Source organism: Oncorhynchus mykiss, chromosome 19 (assembly GCF_013265735.2).
Source record: "Oncorhynchus mykiss isolate Arlee chromosome 19, USDA_OmykA_1.1, whole genome shotgun sequence".
In the NCBI taxonomy this organism is placed as follows: Eukaryota; Metazoa; Chordata; class Actinopteri; order Salmoniformes; family Salmonidae; genus Oncorhynchus; species Oncorhynchus mykiss.
Window position 1 is genome coordinate 55,194,814 of NC_048583.1, and position 20,529 is coordinate 55,215,342.

Sequence of the window (20,529 nt, forward strand, 5' to 3'; positions counted from 1 at the left end):
TGGTCCTCATATTCTCCTCAGTCACAAGATACTGAATGTTTTGGGCCAGTGTTGTCGCAAAATACATTTTAGACATGGACCACTTACACCCTTGAAATCATTAGCACAACCCTTTCTCGTTAGCAGTTATCACGACTAACATTATGTACTACAGCGTGACTTGTGTTTACATTTATAGTGGTACTCTGAAAGCAGTGAAAATACCTTTGTCAGTTGAGGGGGGAATTCGATCTGTATTGCGGAAGATCTGCGTTAAAATGCAGGGTGGGGCCGGCAGCGTAGCCTAGTGGATAGAGCGTTGGACTAGTAACCTAAAGGTTGCAAGATCAAATTTCCAAGCTGACAAGGTATACATCTGTCATTCTCCCCCTGAACAAGGCAGTTAACCCACTGTTCCTAGGCCATCATTGAAAATAAGAATTTGTTCTTAACTGACTTGCCTAGTTATATAAAGGTAAAAATGAATGTCATTTCGCCTTTAAATTTAATTCGAGCTATAACTTGGATCTTCCACGATACAATCAAATTGAGCCCTAATTCACAGGATGATTTTTCCAATGTAAAATATCCAAAAGGGAGAGACCAAGCCCCTCATTCTAGAATGCATTCCAGGGAGAGAGTATACATTAATAGCAAGGGTTTTAAATTGAAATGAAGGAGACTGTTTTGAATAACCTTCAGTATTTAATTAAATAAAAATTGCAGTTGTAATCAATCAATCAATCAAATATATTTATGAAGCCTGTTTTACACCACCCGATGTCACAAAGTGCTATACAGAAACCCAGCCAAAAACCCCAAACAGCAAGCAATGCAGATATAGAAGCATGGTGACTAGGAAAAACTCTCTAGAAAGGCAGGAACCTGGGAAGAAACCTAGAGAGGAACCAGGCTCTGATGGGTGGCCAGTCCTCTGTCTCTTCTGTCTGGATGGAATGTCAGTCTTTAGCAATGTTAAGTGACTTTAAAGACTGCCATTCCATCCATGAAAATAATGTTTAAGCTAAGCTATGACAGCGTGTTCATCTGAAAGAAACGTGTGCCCAGGGCAATCATGGGTAAATGGTATTTTATTTGCATAGCTTCAATTTCTTACAGGCATCCTTTGCGTCCTCATCATTGACAAGTTCGTCAATCAGTTTTTCTTTGTATTTATTGACAAGCTTCTTGCAGATGGCTTTGAGCATCCCCATGCTGCCACAAATAGAGTCCAGTTTAGCAGATATGTTATCCTGCAAGTAAAAATATAAAGAGATAGATCACTTACAGAATATGTTTTTTTTTGTGTCATTGGTGACACAAATGAATTTGCTTACATAACATTGTGAGAATTGCAGAGATATAGCAGTATGAAGGGGTTTCTCAATCATTTCAATATGAACCTGACTAGGATTTATTATGGCTATAAAATACTGTATATTTATGAGACTGTTGTGGTTACACTGTTAGCTTCACATTTTCAGAGTAATAACTCAACGGACACTATGACAGCTCAAACCAAGTTTATTCTTCCCAGAGGGTCAATACAATTGCATTAGACAAAGACATGTTTAAAATAGTTGTGGTATACAGTATGTACCCGACTTTGGGTGGAGTCTCCCTCCTTCTCGCTAAACATTTGCATCTTTATTGAATCTAAGATGGCGCTGCAGTTGGACGTGTGTATCTGTCTTTGTCTTATCCCGTGTCTTATCCCATGTAAATAGCCAGTCTTTTTCGTATATATCTTAATTTCACTTTCTATCTACAAATAAAATATACTTTCCTGCATCACGCCTCGCCCAGTGTGGTACGTATCTGCTATTTTTATACCTCATAGCTAGAACTTCCATCAGGAGCTAGCCAGCTAACTAGCTACTAGTCTTTGTTAGCCACGGCTAGCGGTCCTCGCCTTTTTTCCCCGTCATCAGCCAGTCTTAGCTCGGACAATACCTGCCTGTCTGCACAGCGCAATATCAACCCAGAGCATATCGGACTGCTTCTCTACATCATATCATCGGATTCCTGCCGCTCTGGATCATTACACCGGATCATTACTCCGGATCATTGCAGCTTGCTAGCTGCTAATGAGTGGCTACTGTTAGCTAACACCTCTGTCCCGAAGCAAGCACCAGCTAGCCTTGAGCTAGCCTCAAGCTAGGCCGTCATTGAAAATAAGAATTTGTTCTTAACTTACTTGCCTAGTTAAATTAAGGTAATAAAATATATATATATATATATATATATATATATACCAGCTAATGCTAGGGCTACAATACCTCCTTTGCTAATTTGCCTGAACCCTTTATTGTCAACATGGAGCCCAGTCAATCCATCACGACTGGACTGCCGACATGATCGTCCGATGTGGTCTCAACAAGCTATTATGTTACGATGATGCCGAAAAACCATTTACTAGCGCCAGCCTGCTAGTTTTTCTAAATGCTGTGTCCAGTGCTCGCCTAGCGTAGTAGTGACTACCGAACAGCACCTTGACTCACCTATTGCTGCTCTTTTGACCCTATGACCACTCGGGTACACAGCTGATGCACCCGGGACTGTTTCAATAACACGGTACCTACTTTTGTTTCACTGTCGGCCCCAGCCTCGAACCCAGGTCCTGCATGTACCTAACTTACCCACTCTGCCCATTCATCTCCATTTACCCGCTGTTGCCTTAGCTCTCCTGATCAACACCTGTGATTTCTTCATGCCTCTCTCTAATGTCAATAATCCTTGTCTACTGCTGTCTTGGCTAGTTTTTACTGTTTTATTTCATTGTAGAGACCACAGTCCCGCTCAAAATGCCTTAGATAGCTATTTCGTCCCACCCCACAGACATGTGGAGACCTCACATGCTTTAACTTGTCCCTCCAGAGACGAAACCTCTCTCATCGTCACTCAACACCTAGGTTTACCACCACTGTACTCACATCCTACCATACTCTTGTCTGTACATTATGCCTTGAATCTATTCTACCATGCCCAGAAATCTGCTCCTTTTATTCTCTGTTCTCAACACACTAGATGACCAGTTCTTATAGCCTGTAGCCATACTGGCCTAGTAGTTAGAGCGTTGGACTAGTAACTGGAAGGTTGCAAGTTCAAATCCCTGAGCTGACAAGGTACAAATCTGCCCCTGAATAGGCAGTTAACCCACTGTTCCTAGGCTGTAATTGAAAATAAGAATTTGTTCTTAACTGACTTGCCTAGTTAAATAAAGCTACGCTTATCCTACTGTTCCTCTGATGATGTAGAGGTTAATTCAGGCCCTGTAGCCCAAAATTCAACTCCCATTCCCAGGTGCTATCATTTGTTGACTTCTGTAACCGTAAAAGCCTTGGTTTCATGCATGTTAACATCAGAAGCCTCCTCCCTAAATTTGTTTTATTCACTGCTTTAGCAGTGTCTGAATCCTGGCTTAGGAAGGCCACCAAAAATCAGAAATGTCCATCCCCAACTACAAAAATGTTTGCCAAGATAGAACTTCCACAGGGGGTGGAGTTAGCCTGCAGAGTTCTGTCATGCTATCCCGGTCTATGCCCAAACAGTTTGAGCTTCTACTTTTAAAAATCCACCTTTCCAGAAACAACTCTCTCACCGTTCTTTCTCCGTTGCCGCTTGTTATAGACCACCTTCCGCCCCCAGCTGTGCCCTGGACGCCATATGGAATTGATTGCCACACATCTATCTTCAGAGCTCGTACTGTTAGGTGACCTAACTGAGACATGCTTAACCGTCCTACAATATAAACTAGATGCCCTGAATTTCACACAAATTATCATGAAGCCTACCAGGTATAACCCTAAATCCGTAAACACGGGCACCCTCATAGATATCATCCTGACCAACATGCCCTCTAAATACACCTCTGCTGTCTTCAGCCAGGATCTCAGCGTTCACTGTCTCATTGCCTGCGTCCGTAATGGATCCGCGGTCAAACGACCACCCCTCATCATTGTCAAACGCTACCTAAAACAATTTCAGCAAGCAGGCCTTTCTAATCGATCTAGCCCGGGTATCTTGGAAGGATATTGACCTCATTCCGTCAGTAGTGGATGCCTGGTTATTCTTTAAAAGTGCTTTCCTCACCATCTTAAACAAGCATGCCCCATTTAAAAAATAGAACAAAGAGCAGATATAGGATCCCTTGGTTCACTCCAGATCTGACTGGCCTTGACCAGCACAAAAACATCCTGTGGCGTACGGCAATAGCATCGAATAGCCCCCGGGATATGCAACTTTTCAGGGAAATAGGAACCAACAGGCAGTTAGACAGGCAGTTAGGACAGCAAAGGCTAGCTTTTTCAAACAGAAATGTGCATCCTATAGCACAAACTCCAACAAGTTCTGGGACACTGTAAAGTCCATGGAGAATAAGAGCACCTCCTCCCAGCTGCCCACTGCACTGGGGCTAGGAAACACTGTCACCACCGATAAATCCACGATAATTGAGAATTTCAATAAGCATTTTTCTACGGCTGGCCATGCTTTCCACCTGGCTACCCCTACCCCGGTCAACAGCCCTGCACCCCCCCACAGCAACTTGCCCAAGCCTCCCCCATTTGTCCTTCACCCAAATCCAGATAGCTGGTGTTATGAAAGCTGACAAAATCTGGACCCCTACAAATCAGCCGGCCTAGACAATCTGGATCCTCTCTTTCTAAAATGATCCACTGTAATTGTTGCAACCCCTATTACTAGCCTGTTCAACCTCTCTTTAGTTTTGTCTGAGATCCCTAAATACTGAAAAGCTGCCGTAGTCATCCCCCTCTTCAAAGGCGGTGACACTCTAGACCCAAACTGTTATAGACCTATATCTATCCTACCCTGCCTTTCTAAAGTCTTCGAAAGCCAAGTTAACAAACAGATTCCAGACCATTTCGAATCCCACCGTACCTTCTCCGCTATGCCATCTGGTTTCCGAGCTGGTCATGGGTGCACCTCAGCCACTCTCAAGGTCCTAAACGATATCATAACCGCCATCGATAAAACACAATACTTTGCAGCCGTATTCATCGGACTGGCCAAGGCTTTCTACTCTGTCAATCACCGCATTCTTATCGGCAGACTCAACAGCCTTGGTTTCTCAAATGACTGCTTGTCTGGTTCACAAACTACTCAGAGTTCAGTGTGTCAAATCGGAGAGCCTGTTGTCCGGACCTCTGGCAGTCTATGGGGGTGCCACAGGGTTCAATTCTCGGGCCGACTCTTTTCTCTGTATACATCAATGATGTCGCTGCTGGTGATTCTCTGATCCACCTCAACACCATTCTGTATACTTCTGGCCATTCTTTTGACACTGTGTTAACAAACCTCCAGACGAGCTTCAATGCTATACAACACTCCTTCCATGGCCTCCAACCGCTCTTAAATGCAATTAAAACTAAATGCATGCTCTTCAACCGACCGCTGCCCTCACCAGCCCGCCCTTCTAGCGTCACTACTCTGGACACCTACAAATACCTAGATATCTTGTTCGACTGTAAGCTCTCCTTCCAGACTCACATTAAGCATCTCCAATCCAAAATTAAATCTAGAATTGGCTTTCTATTTCGCAACAAAGCATCCTTCTCTCATGCTGCCCAACATACCATCGTAAAACAAACTATCCTACCGATCTTTGACTTTAGCGATGTCCTTTACAAAATAGCCTCCGTGTCAGGCCCTGGCCTTAGTATTCTGTGTTTTCTTTATTATGTTGGTTAGGCCAGGGTGTGGCATGGGTGATTTATGTATCTTGTTTTGTCTATGGGGTTGTGTTCAGTTGAGTGTTCTAGGTAAGTCTATGGTTGCCTGGAGTGGTTCTCAATCAGAGGCAGGTGTTTATTGTTGTCTCTGATTGGGAACCATATTTAGGCAGCCATATTCTTTAGGTATTTTGTGGGTGATTGTTCCTGTCTCTGTGTTTTGCACCAGTTAGGACTGTTTCGGTTTTTCCACGGTTTCTTATTTTGTATAGTGTTCACGTTTTCATCTTTCATTTTAGATGTTTATAAATAACCACACTGCATTTTGGTCCTCTTCTCCTTCACAGAAAGAAAATCGTTACACTCCGACACACTACTCAGCAAATTGGATGTAGTCTATCACAGTGCATTCCGTTTTGTCACCAAAGCCCCATATACTACCCACCACTGCGACCTGTATGCTCTAGGTATAGCCACGCCTTATCTCATCTCACTGGTCACCATAGCAGCACCCACCCGTAGCACACGTACCAGCAGGTATATTTCACTGGTTACCCACAAAGCAATCTCCTCTTTGGCCGCCTTTCCTTCCAGTTCTCTGCTGCCAATGACTGAAACTAATTGCAAAAATCACTGAAGCTGGAGACTTATATCTCTCTCACTAACTTTAAGCATCAGCTGTCAGAGCAGCTTACCGATCATTGTACCTTTTCATAGCCCATCTGTAAATAGCCCACCCAACTACCTCATCCCCATATATTTGTTTTGCGCCTTTACACCCCAGTATTTCTACTTGCACATCTATCACTCCAGTGTTTAATTGCTAAATTGTAATTATTTCGCCACTAAAGCCTGTTTATTGCCTTACCTCCCTAATCTTATTACATTTGCCCACACTGTATATAGACTTTTCTATTTTGTTATTGACTGTAAGTTTGTTTATCCCATGTGTAACTCTGTGTTATTTGTGTCGCACTGCTTTGTTATATCTTGGCCAGGTAGCAGTTGTAAATGAGAACTTGTTCTCAACTGGCCTACCTGGTTAAATAAAGGTGAATATTGCTAGGCAGGAAACTAAGTGATACGGGCAATAAACTTTTTTTTCTCTTAACGTGACCAGACATACCTCAACCCCCTTCATCACTAATCCATGGCTATCTCCCCTCTCCCCTCACGTGATCGTTTTCCCTGCACTCAGCACATTTCAAGCTTAATTGCACACACCATATACCTTCCTCCTACAGATAACCATTAACTTCTGGCGTAGACCCTCTAAATCTAAGCACTCAATAGTTCAATATGATACCTGAAAATTAACCCTATCCCAAGTTTAGAAGTTAGCACCCAGAATACATCAACACTACAACTAAAAAGTGTATTTGCATTATATTTATTAAAGAGTGTAAAGCTAACGTGAGTTTGTTCTGTGACTGTAAAATGGAAGGTGAGCAATCTGTCATTACCTTGTTATTATCACCATCCAGCTGGGCCTTGACCTTGTTGATGATGCGCTTACACGCAAAGCAGGTACCTGGAAGGACAGCTTTGATCTGAGGGAGAGGGAGACATTTTAGGTTACAAAAATTATCAGGTATTTACTTAAATATGACATGGTAAAATGGTATTGCCAAATAATGACATTAACCTAGATTCATGTTTCTTTCTTGCTTTGGGATTAATTAAAACAATCACCACTGGGCTTAGTCTGTTTCTGCTCTCTTCACATGTTTGTCATGACAATGGGTGACAAGGAGTTGGGATGGTAGCACAAACAGACTGGCACTGGTGCTACCATTTTTTCATGCATCCTCATGCAAACCCCAATTTCTTTAGGCTTCCCAGCTAGCACATACCGTTCTGAGAACCATGTGTCTTAGAGCTTGGTGAGAGCCTATAACCTATGGTTATTTTGCAAACAAACTTCCCGCAACTTTCTGGGAAAGTTGCTTCCCACAGACGTCAAATCGATGTCTATTCCACATTGGTTCAGCGTAATTTCATTTGAAATGACATGGATACATCGTTGATTCAAAATGTGTGTGCCCAGTGGGTTGGCTTTGGAACATTCTCAGCACATTTAAGGAACTTCACATAAAACAATTTTATAAAATTACTTTAATATAAGCTTTCCTAAAAGTTCAAACATGGTTACATTTACATTTTGGTAATGTTCTCTGAACGTTCTCAACTGTTTTGACATCGGGAATGTTCTCAAATAGTTCAGTGAATGTTAAGAAACACCGTACTTCTGTGGGAATTTCATCACTTTAGCATAATGTTTCCTCATGGTTCTATTTAAAGTCATGTTCTCAAATTGTTCCATGAATGTTCAGAAGCAACGTTGTTCTGTGGGAATTTCTGTACTTAAGCATTAAGTTGTTTTCATGGTTCTGTTCATTCATGTTCTCAAATCTTTCTGAGAAAGTTAAAACCTTTCTGGCGTAGGCGTTCCGCTAGCGACCCACCTCGACAACATCCGGTTAAATTGCAGAGCGCCAAATTCAAAATACAGAAATAGTCATAATAAAAAATACAAGTGTTATACATCGGTTTAAAGATTAACATCTTGTTAAAACTTATTCGGGATAGGGGGCAGCATTTTAACTTTTGGATAAATAGCATGCCCAAATTCAACTTCCTGCTACTCATCACCAGAATATAAGATACACTCACACATATTATTAGTAGATATGGATAGAAAACACTCTGAAGTTTCTAAAACAGTTTGAATTATGTATGTGAGTATAACAGAACTTATGTAGCAGGCAAAACCCCGAGGACAAACCATTCAGTTTTTTTTTAGGTCACTGTCTATTCAACAAATTTTCATTGGGAAATTGGATTTCTAAGGGACTTGTTTGCAGTACCTACTTGTTTGCAGTTTCCAAAGACTGTCACCAGTCTTTGGAAATTAGTTGAGGTTATTCCTTTGTGTAATGAAGAAGTACGGCCATCTTGAATCAGTGTAATCATGTGTACTGTTTGAGAGTTGCGCAAGACTAGAAAGCCTGCTTGAGTTTGTTGTCGTCCTGTATTGAAAACAGATAGACCCGTCTTCAATTTGATCGATTATTAACGTTTAAAAATACCTAAAGTTGTATTACAAAAGTAGTTTGAAATGTTTTGGCAAAGTTTACAGGTAACTTTTGAGATATTTTGTAGTGACGTTGCGCAAATTGGAAGCATTTTTTTCTGGATCAATCGTGCCAAATAAATGGACATTTTGGATATAAATGGATGGAATTAATCGAACAAAATGACCATTTGTGATGTTTATGGGACAAATGGAGTGCCAACAAAAGAAGCTTGTCAAAGGTAAGGAATGATTTACATTTTATTTCTACGTTTTGTGTTGCGCCTGCAGGGTTGAAATATGCTACTCTCTCTTTTACTGTTGTGCTATCATCAGATAATAGCATCTTATGCTTTTGCCGAAAAGCCTTTTTGAAATCTGACATTGGCTGGATTCACAACGAGTGTAGCTTTAATTTGGTATCTTACATGTGTGATTTAATGAAAGTTAGATTTTTAGATAATTTTATTTGAATTTGTCGCTCTGCATTTTACCTGAAAATTGGCGAAGTGGGACACAAGCGTCCCCCCTATCCCAGAGAGGTTTTTAATCCAGCCGCATTGTCAGATTTCAAAAAAGCTTTACGGCAAAAGCATAACATGCGATTATCTGCGGACAGCTCTAAAATTAATCACTTACCTTTGAAGATCTTCATATGGTTGCAGTCACAAGAGTCCCAGCTACACTATAATGTTTGTTTTGTTCGATAAAGTCCCTCTTTGTATCCCAAAAACTCAGTTTTGTTGGTGCGTTTTGTTCATTAATCCACACGCTCCAAGGCAGTCAACATGCAGACGAATTCATCCTAATAGTACCGGTAAAGTTCGTCGAAACATGTCAAACAATGTTTACAATTAATCCTCAGGTTGTCAATTGTCTAAATAATCAATAATATTTAAACCGGACAATAGCGTATTCAATAGAAAGGAAAGACAACGAAGGGTGCGTAATCGGTCACGAGCGCAAACCAGCTCTGAATTCTTCCTCAGTCCACTGACAAAAAGGTCTCATTCTTCTTCATTTTTCAGAAGACAAGCCTGAAACAAGGTCTAAAGACTGTTGACATCTAGTGGAAGCCATAGGAACTGCAATCTGGATCCTAACCCATTAGATACTGTATAGGCATTCAATTGAAAATACCCACATAAAAAAAATTGATTGAAAATTGAAAAAACTGATTAACAGGCAGTTTACTTAGGGCACGCTTCTCATCCAGATGTCGAAATACTGCCCCAAGCCATAAGAAGTTTGAAGTATGTTCACTGGGGACAAATTCCCTGCCATCCAGGACCTCTATATCAGGAGGTGTCAGAGAAAGGCCCTAAAAATTGTGAAAGACTGCAGCCACCCAAGTCATAAACTATTCTCTATGCTACCCCACGGCAAGCAGTACCGGAGTGCCAAGTCTTTGTCCAAAAGGCACCTAAACAGCTTCTACCCTCAGGCAATAAGACTGCTGAACAGTTAATCAAATGGCTAACCGCACAATTTAAATGTAACCCCTTTGTTATTTGTTTCTTGATCAAAATTGACTTCCTTGCACACTCACTAGACTCAATCTACACACTCACACATACTACACTGACACTCCAACACACTCATACGCTCACACACACACACCACATACATATTGACGACACTCACACATAGACACACTCCCACATACACTGCTGCTATTCTGTTTATGATATATCTTGATTGCCTAGACACTTTTACCCCTACCCACATGTACATACTAAATTTCCTCAACTGCCTCGTACCCCTGCACATTGACTTGGTACTGGTGCTCCTTGTAAATAGCCTCATTATTGTTTTTATTGAGTTACAATTTCTTTTTTTATTTAGCAAATATGTGTGTTACTTTTTTAACTCTACACTGTTGAGAGTGGGGATGTAAGTAAGCATTTCACTGTAAAGTTGTGTTGGCCGTGCCCACTAATTGACCACACCTGATCTTAATGAGTGCTTGTTTCCTTTGAAATGGCATGCTAGTTTCATTCTGGTGGCTCAGTGGACTAATTCTGTGTTACAATACAAAATACATGTTTTTGCATAATTAATGAATAAGGAATTGCCATGTGTCCTATCTGTGCTTGGAGTTCAAAGAAATAAGCTAGCAGTGTTATTAAAAGTCTTATTGAAACATTTAGTGGAAGTTATTCAAAAACCTCAAAAAATTTCCCTTCTCAAAGCATTAATATAATTTCCCAGAAAAGCATTAAAGGAACCAAAATAAAACGTTCTCAGAACCTCTCTGCAACAGACAAAATGTTCCTTTCTGTTCTCAGAATGTAAAACAAAAGAGTCCAGTTTTACTGGTCAGAAAAAAAAATATCTTCTTTCCCACAGCCAATGTTAAACCAAAAACATATGTTCCCACACCTTCCAAGGAACCAAATGTGCTAGCTGGGTATTGTGTTGGGCAGTGTTTCTCAACTAGAGTCCATGAGTATCCCCAACAGTACAAATTATTTGGTAGACCCGGACAAGCATACCAGATTCAACTTATTAACTAGTTATCAAACTGAATCAGGTGTTTTTGTCCGGGGCAGTACTCACTAATACAATACAATGAAAAGCCTCCAACACTACCTCGGCATGGTTGTCATCTCTGTCCATTAGGTAGTCCCCCCACATGTCCTCCTCTTTCAGATTCCCCCCACCTTGAGACTTGAAGGACTGAGCAAAGGCTACAAAAAAAAGATTCTATTAGCATTGTCATTTTATGACAGAAACGGTAACACCTTTCCAATAGGTAAATGGTCAATCCATTTGGATTCAATCACTTTTTGACAGCACCCCTTTCAATTTGAATGATTCCGTCCATATATGGCCATTGTAGGAGTGCTACAGAATGCCAAGATATTAAAGAGATAAAAGTGTTCAATGTTTACATATTTTGCATAACCCACCATACTATGAGACATCCATGTCTTCATCACTGGGAAATATTCAATGGTTGAGATTAATATAATTTAAGAGCTTACAAATGGGGTTGTCAAATATTTTATAATTTCTGGGGGGGGGGGGGAAGGTTTAAAATAAAAAGTTTATATTTTTTACCTTTAAAGAAAATCAATGATCTAAAAACGTGAACATTTCTATTTTTTTCCTGTTGACAGATGTTGTAGTTTAGACCCTATTCTACATCATCATCTAAGTTGTGTTGTGCCCGCCATCGGTTGAGACACAACATGCTCTTGAAGACAGGGTGGATATCATGTTTTGGCTGATAAATGTACTAACATGTGAATCTAATGGTTGGAGGTCCACACATCAGAGAATGTTGACTTGAATGGGAATATCTGTTGTTAAAGATTATATTGTCAATCCTCCATAGGAAACCTATTGAAATCATAAAAGATACCGGAATAGACATGACCATTTAAGTTGACATTTGGCAGCGGGTGGGTCATCTTTGTGGGAGTAATTAGAAGTAAAAATTACTATTAATTTAAAATGTAAATGGTTTACCATCTAAGTTGCAGTTGGCTTTAAGGGATAGGTACCATCTATTCATTATTTTTTCTATGATTTGAAATGACATGCATGTTGTCTCAACCGATGGCAGAAACAACACAAAAAGCTCAGATTTGAAATAGGGTTTAAGCTTCAAAATAATCGGAGTTGAAGCGTTTTTAGATGCATTCTTTTTTTTAAATAAAATAAAACGTGAAGTAAGGGGGTGGATCAGCTTTAACATTGCAGATTGTTGCTTCCATCAATGTAATCGTCTGCATAATTTTCAATCTCCCATATATTTTTGGGGTAAATATATATATATATATATCTATATACATTTGAAGTCTGAAGTTTACATACACTTAGGTTGGAGTCATTAAAACTCGTTTTTCAACCACTCCATACATTTCTTGTTAACAAAGTATAGTTTAGGAAAGTCGGTTAGGACATCTACTTTGTGCATGACGCAATTAATTGTTCCACCAATTGTGTACAGACAGATTATTTCACTTATAATTCACTGTATCACAATTCCAGTGGGTCAGAAGTTTACATACACTAAGTTGAATGTGCCTTTTAAACAGCTTGGAAAATTCCAGAAAATTATATCATGGCTTCAGAAGCTTCTGATAGGCTAATTGACTTCATTTGAGTCAATTGGAGGTGTACCTGTGGATGTATTTCAAGGCCAACCTTCAAACTCAGTGCCTCTTTGCTTGACATCATGGGAAAATTAAAATTAATTAGCCAAGACCTCAAAAAAGGAAATTGTAGACCTCCACACGTCTGATTCATCCTTGGGAGCAATTACCAAATGCCTGAAGGTACCACATTCATCTGTACAACCAATAGTACGCAAGTATAAACACCATGGGACGACGCAGCTGTCACACCGCTCAGGAAGGAAACGCCTTTTGTCTCCTAGAGATGAACGTACTTTGGTGCGAAAAGTGCAAATCAATCCCAGAACAACAGCAAAGGACCTTGTGAAGATGCTGGAGGAAACAGTTACAAAAGCATCTATATCCACAGTAAAACGAGTCCAATATCGACATAACCTGAAAGGCACCATAAAAAAGCCAGACTACGGTTTGCAACTGCACATGGGGACAAAGATCGTACTTTTTGGAGAAATGTCCCCTGGTCTGATGAAATAAAAATAGAACTGTTTGGCCATAATGACCATTGTTATGTTTGAAGGAAAAAGGGGGATGCTTGCAAGCTGATGAACACCATCCCAACCGTGAAGCACAGGGGTGGCAGCATCATGTTGTGGGGGGGCTTTGCTGCAGGAGGGCCTGTTGCACTTCTCAAAATAGATGGCATAATGAGGTAGGAAAATTATGTGGCTATATTGAAGCAACATTTCAAGACATCGGTCAGGAAGTTAAAGCTTGGTCACAAATTGGTCTTCCTAATGGACAATGACCCCAAGCATTTTTCCAAAGTTGTAGCGAAATGAAGTTAAGGACAACAAAGTCAAGGTATTGGAGTGGCCATCACAAAGCCCTGACCTCAATCCCATAAAATGTGTGGGAAGAACTGAAAAGTGTGTGCGAGCAAGGAGGCCTAACAAACTGACCTCGGTTACACCAGCTCTGTCAGGAGGAATGGGCCAAAATTCACCCAACTTATTGTGGGAAGATTGTGGAAGGATACCCAAAATGTTTGACCCAAGTTAAAAAATTGATATTGTGAAAAACTGAGTTTAAATATATTTGGCGGAAGTTTACATACACCTTAACCAAATACTTTTAAACTCAGTTTTTCACAATTCCTGACATTTAATCCTAGTAAAATTTCCCTGGATTTCTATTTGACATATATATTGTCAATTGTGCTGTGATGCTTCACAAAAGTACTGAACCTTTCTATTCTCATAGATTCTATAGTTTGTAAATTAAAGATTAAAAAAATGATTATGATAAAATTATTATTATTTTTTTGGTCGATTGACTATGACATTTAAAATCACCCAGTATTGCTATCTGCAGCATTAGTACTAGGTAAATGTTGCTATTCTTCAATTCTTCAGCCATTCCTGGACCTGTGACCAAAAACAAACTACATATGGACAGTAACATTATAAATTGTATAATGCCTCTGCTTTCCTTGCAGCAATATCTTCAGAGCTGGGAAGATTGTATCCCCCATGTATATAACATTCTATTGGTTGCAAGAATTTTGTATAGACATTTTAATTTAACATTTTGAAGTTTTGAATCCGGCGTTGTTTTGCGTTTCAGTTCATAAACCATGTGCCATTGTATCAGTACATCGAAAAATCTCTTCCTAACTATTTTGCAACTTATATGGCACAGCTGTCACTTTTTTGGTCCTTCAATTAAATTTATATCTATTTTGATTTATCACAATTTTCTTTAACCATTTTTTGGTATTTAAGGACCAAGTTTCTTACTTTTTCCTCCTACATTGTTGTGATAATGCTGCAATTAGTTGGTTGTAATTTCAGGTAGAGAATACATTTCCGTATGTCTATGTTAGCTACATGTGTGACAACTCCACCAGTCCTATTTATGATCTAATTTACAAATATTTTTTTTTATTATTAAAAACTTTGTTTTTTTAATCAATTAGTATATTTCAGTTTAACCACAATGTTTGTTGTATTATTTGTTCTGTCTTTTCAGGTGGATTAAAATGAATTTGCAACCAAATTTCGAAGGCTTGTTTAAAAAATAACAAGATTTTGGAGATGATTTCGTTTTCAAATAAACAAAAGTGAGCAGTTGTAATCTGAATAAAGAACATTTTCTTTAATTTAACTAGGCAAGTCAGTTAAGAACAAATTCTTCTTTACAATGACGGCCAAGGAACAGTGGGTTAACTGCCTTGTTCAGGGGCAGAACAACAGATTTTTATCTTGTCAGCTCAGGGATTTGATCGAGCAACTTTTCAGTTACTGGCCCAAAGCTCTAAACACTAAGCTACCTGCCACCCCAACACGGGGTGAGACATTCTTACTAATTTACTAGAGAACCATTTTGGATTTAAGTATAACTTTTGTATGACTGATGCTTTTAGTGACAGGGCTAATGCTTTCATGCTAAATCATTTCTGCCCTCCGAATTCATGTTCGTTAAATAAATCGGACCTTATATTTATTTATATTTATTTATTTATTCTTCATATAATTTAGAAAGCAAGTCAATAGGTGTAGGCAAAACCATAAGCAAATAGTGTGATATGACTAAATAATTAATCAGGGTGATTTTTCCACCGGTATTTTCCTTTCCATGGTAGCAAGATCTTACTGATTTTTGCTAACTTTATATAAAAGTGTATTGGATTGAGATCATTTCTTTATTTTGGGAGAAATATACTGAGTATGTCCATATCCCCGTCAGACCATTTTATTGGAAAACTACACGGTAATGTAAAAGTTTAATTTAATTTCTAATAATTTCTCATAATTTCTCATAATTTGGTTTTAATCCAGAGAGTTTAGAAAAAGTATCTAGATCCTCTGAGGCTGTGCAGGGATTCAAATGGTGGTTTTGAAAGAAAACATGAATCATCAGCGTACAATGACACCTTTTTTTTAAACCACGGATTTCTAATCCCTTTAATATTATTGTTGGATCTAATTTTAACACCTAATATTTCAATGGCAATCATAAATATATATGCCGATAATGGATAACCTTGTTTTACTCCAGTAAAACAAGTTTAAAACTTTCAAACTTTCTTAGATGTAGTCATTATTTACTATTTCACACCTAGGGTGACTATATATAATGTTAACACATTTTATAAGAGATTCTCCAAAATTGAAATATTCCAGGCATTTATATATAAACTCCAGTCGTACTTTTCAGAAACACCTATGAAAACCAGGCCTGTTTTCCCCGATAATTTCATAGTATTCTATTGTTTCCAGTACTTGTCTTATTTTATCTCCAATGTATCGTCATTGTAAAAAACCTGTGTGATTAGGATGAATAATATCTGACAATACCTTTTTAATTCTATGCACCAAGCATTCAGCTAGAATTTTTGCATCACAACACTGAAGTGTAAGAGGCCTCCAATTGTTTAAATGGACTGGATCTTTATATATACCACTTGGATCCTGTTTCAGTAATAATGAAATCAGACCTTTTTGATTGTCTGATAATCTACCGTTTATATAGGAGTGGTTAAAACATGCTACTAATGGTCCTCTGAGTATATATATTTTTTTAAATTGCTATACTTCCATCCAGCCCTGGAGTTTTCCCGGACTTAAAAGGCTTTAATTGCATCAAGAAGTTCCTCCTCTGTAATTTGGCCTTCACAGGAGTCTTTCTGTTTAGATGTTAATTTGACATATTAACAGGTTAAAAATCCTGCCAATTAGCTTCACTTAGTGGAGATGGAGGAGACAAACGAAAACCTATTCTTAAAGTACTTTACTTCCTATTTCAAAACATTGTTCGGTGAATTGTGCGTGACTCCATCATTTGTCACAAGTTTCAATAAAAAAATGTTGTTTGCATTTCTATGTTGAAGATTGAAAAATAATTTGGTGCATTTTTCCGGTATTCCATCCATTTCGCTTTATTTTTATACTATATTACACTGGATCTTTCTTGAATAAGTTCCTCCATTTCTTTTTGTTTTTTCCTCTAACGTATTCTGTCTCTCTATGGTACAGTTTTATTGCTATTTAACTGTACTGTTAGTCCTTCAGTTTCCTTTGTTAATACGGACTCTTTTGACCAAAATTGCTTTTGTTTTATAGATGATTGCATGGCCTCTAAAGGTACATTTAAAAGTGCCCCATACAATAAGGGAATCTGCTGTACCTATGGTATATCGGAAAAAGTCCGTTATAAATGATTCTGTCCTAGTTTAAAACAAGTAGGCTTTGATTCAATTTCTAATATCCTCGCCACATGGAAATTCTGTAAGAGTTTTATATATATGCCATTATGTGATTATCCGACCGCATTCTGTCCCCTATCAACACTTTTTAAAGTTTTGGTGCCAGAGAGAATGACATAAGAAAGTAATCAAGACGACTAGCTTGATTAAGCCTCCGCCATGTATATCTCTCTAGGTCATATATCCATATCCACTAATTCCAATATATCCATGACATTCATGATTTCCTGAAGTGCCTGAGGGTGATAGTTTGTACTGTGATTTCCTTTACGGTCCATAGAGGTATTCAAAACCGTATTAAAAGCTCCCACCATAATAATAAGAGTCTAGTGTTGCTTGTAGAGTTGATACATTCTTATATATATTCAAAGAAGCTTGGATCATCATTATTTGGACCATATGGGTTAATAAGCCATATTTGTTTATTGTCCAATAACATATTTAAAATAATCCATCTACCTTGATGATGTGTTTGGACAATTAGCACAATTAGATCAAAATTACTATTAATTAATATCACCACCCCTTTTGAATTTCTTTGCCCATGGGAAAAATATATCCCCCCCCCCCCCCCAGTCCTTTTTCCACAAAACTTAATCTAAAATTGTTGAATGAGTTTCCTGTAAACAATAGATATTATATTCCTTCTCTTTAGCCAGGTAAACACTGAGTCTTTTCTTATGATCTGCCATATAAACATTACAATTATAACTGGCTATACTTATTTCACCAATTACCATAATGAAACACAAGTTTCTATTCTATTTATCATAATATAAGGTTTGTAAACGTACCATTAAAATATAACATGATGATTGAATGTCTAAAGCTGATGATATTTGATATTTGCATTGCTACTGAGTAAACCTCCAATTGGTCCCCACTATTCCACCCACTAAAAGCCCTCCTCATCCCGAGTTGGGTTGTCATCCCAATGCCCGGCAGACCGCCACAAGGCGGTCTGCCGGGCAGATCCCATGGACCCGAGAGACTGGGACCCATCCTTCGCAAAGAGCACCCAGTGTCACCCACAAAACAGAAGCAGATACTGTCAAATGCATTTCCATCGCCCTTACCTCGATTTGTATTATATATTATATGTATTATATAATATATGTATTATATATAGCCATTCAAAAATATATACTTTAAAAATCCTGTTTATCTTATTTTGGGCAGAAATGGGGAGATTTGATTAACCATTGTCATGTTAACAGTTTTCAAAATGACAATTCTTTATAAAAGAAAAATATTCAAGACATAATAAAATACTGTAGATTGACAACACTTGTAAGCATTTAAATGATGTCAAATTCGACTGTTTATCTTTTCCAGTGATGAAGACATGGATGTCTCATGGTATGGTGGGGTATGCAAAATTATTCAACTTTGAGCACCTTTTGTCTCCTGAATGTTAAACAGGTCCAAAATGTTACTTTCTGACCAGTTCTTCCATGGGCAAACATGTATTGAATTAAAATGGACTTACCCTAAAGCTGGATTTCAATATGACCCATATATTTACCTGCACAAACCAGCAGAAGACCGATATTGATGACCCTCATCTTCTTCTCAGTCAAAAGGTAGAAATGGATAAGAAAGCAACTGTTGTAAGCCAGTGTAGTTAGCTTGGTCCTGGTTGGAGAGCACAGAACGTCTGCTCTTTTCTACCCATTGCCTCTGGCTTGATTGGTTGCCGTTGTGGAGGGGAAGGCGCGTGGTTGGCAAGGTTGAGGGATTGGATCTGAGCCCGGGTGGGGGGGCAATATTGTCGTTTAAGGTATTTTATAAATGGGCATTGAAACACTATCATTCTTCAAAGCGAAGATCAGAAAGCTGACTTCCTTTTTCACTAGCTGTACCACAAATACAGATAACTGCCCAAATAAAGGAAACACCAACAGTGTCTTAATTGGGTGTTGGGCATCCACGAGCCAGAACAGCTTCAATTCAACCTTGGCATAGATTCTACAAGTTTCTGAAACATCACTGGAGGGATGCAACTCCTTTCTTCCACAATAATTCCATAATTTGGTGTCATGTTGATGGTGGTGGAAAACGCTGTCTCAGGCACCACTCCAGAATCACCCATAAGTGTTCAATTGGGTTGAGATCTGGTGACTGAGATGACCATGGCATATGGTTTACATTATTTTCATGCTCATCAAACCATTCAGTGACCACTTGTGCCCTGTGGATAGGGGCATTGACATCCTATGGGGGCGTAACCATGTTAGCTTAAAAAATGGCCTGCCCAGCATTGTTATACATGACCCTAAGCATGAAGGGATGTTAGTTGCTTAATTAACTCAGGAACCATGTGTGGAAGCACCTGCTTTCAATATACTTGTATCTATCCCTCATCTACTCAAGTGTTTCCATTATTTTGGCAGTTATATGTAAATGCTACATCCTGACTTGTGGCAACTCAGTGTGCGACCTAAAACTTTCACAACCTAGAGCCAACACATTTTCTAAATGTGTACACAATTGACAAGCCCATTTACATTTTATATGATAGAAGTGCTCTCCTAACCATGCAATTGTATGACATTGAAATTAAGTGGAATGCTGCAGGGATTTGAATCTGATTTCACCTGACAACAACGCCTCTCCCTATCTGTAGTCTGCTTATAATGAGAGTGAACTTTAAAATGTATCAGCTATGTAGTAACAGGTTTAATGACCAAATAAATGCAGTAAAGCCAAATGTAAAAGGTTGCTGTTTGTGTGAGACTCGATTTAAATGTTTGTGCACTGCCTTCGGAATGTATTCAGACTCATTTTTTACACATTTGGTACCTTAAAGCCTTATTCTAAAATAGTTTTTTTTTATCCTCAGCAATCTACACACAATACCCCATAATGACAAGGGCCTTGGTCAGGGAGGTGACCAAGTACCCGATGGTCACTCTGACAGAGCTCCAGAGTTCCTCTTTGGAGATGGGAGAAACTTCTAGAAGGACAACCATCTCTGCAGCGCTCCACCAATCAGCCCTTTATGGTAGAGTGGCCAGACGGAAGCCACTCCTCAGTAAAAGGCACATGACAGCCCGCTTGTAGTTTGACAAAAGTCACCTAAAGACTCTCAGACCTTGAGAAACAAGATTCTCTGGTCTGATGAAACCAAGTTTAAACTCTTCGGTTTAAATGCCAATAGTCACGCCTGGCATCATCCGTACGGTGAAGCATGGTGGTGGCAGAATCATCCTGTGGGGATGTTTTTTAGCGGCAGGTACTGGGAGACTAGTCAGGATCGAGGAAAAGATGAATGGAGCAAAGTACAGAGAGATCCTTGATGAAAACCTGCTCCAGAGCTCTCAATCAAATGTTTTTCTAAAGCCCTTTTTACATCAGCAGATGTCACAAAGTGCTATACAGAAACCCAGCCTACAATCCCAAACAGAAAGCAATGCAAATGTAGAAGCACGGTGGCTC

General features: G+C 39.0%; 1 protein-coding gene across 1 annotated transcript; it reads right to left on the bottom strand.

Moving 5' to 3' along the window:
* Positions 1-673: 673 nt before the first annotated feature.
* Positions 674-18,890, bottom strand: LOC110498135 (saposin-C). Its single transcript, XM_036955107.1, has 4 exons — positions 18,617-18,890; positions 11,335-11,432; positions 7,133-7,219; positions 674-1,232 (listed from the first exon to the last, which is right to left on the bottom strand). The coding sequence occupies exons 1-4, from the start codon at positions 18,654-18,656 to the stop codon at positions 1,071-1,073; spliced, it is 387 nt and encodes a 128-aa protein (XP_036811002.1). The 5' UTR covers positions 18,657-18,890; the 3' UTR covers positions 674-1,070.
* Positions 18,891-20,529: the final 1,639 nt, after the last annotated feature.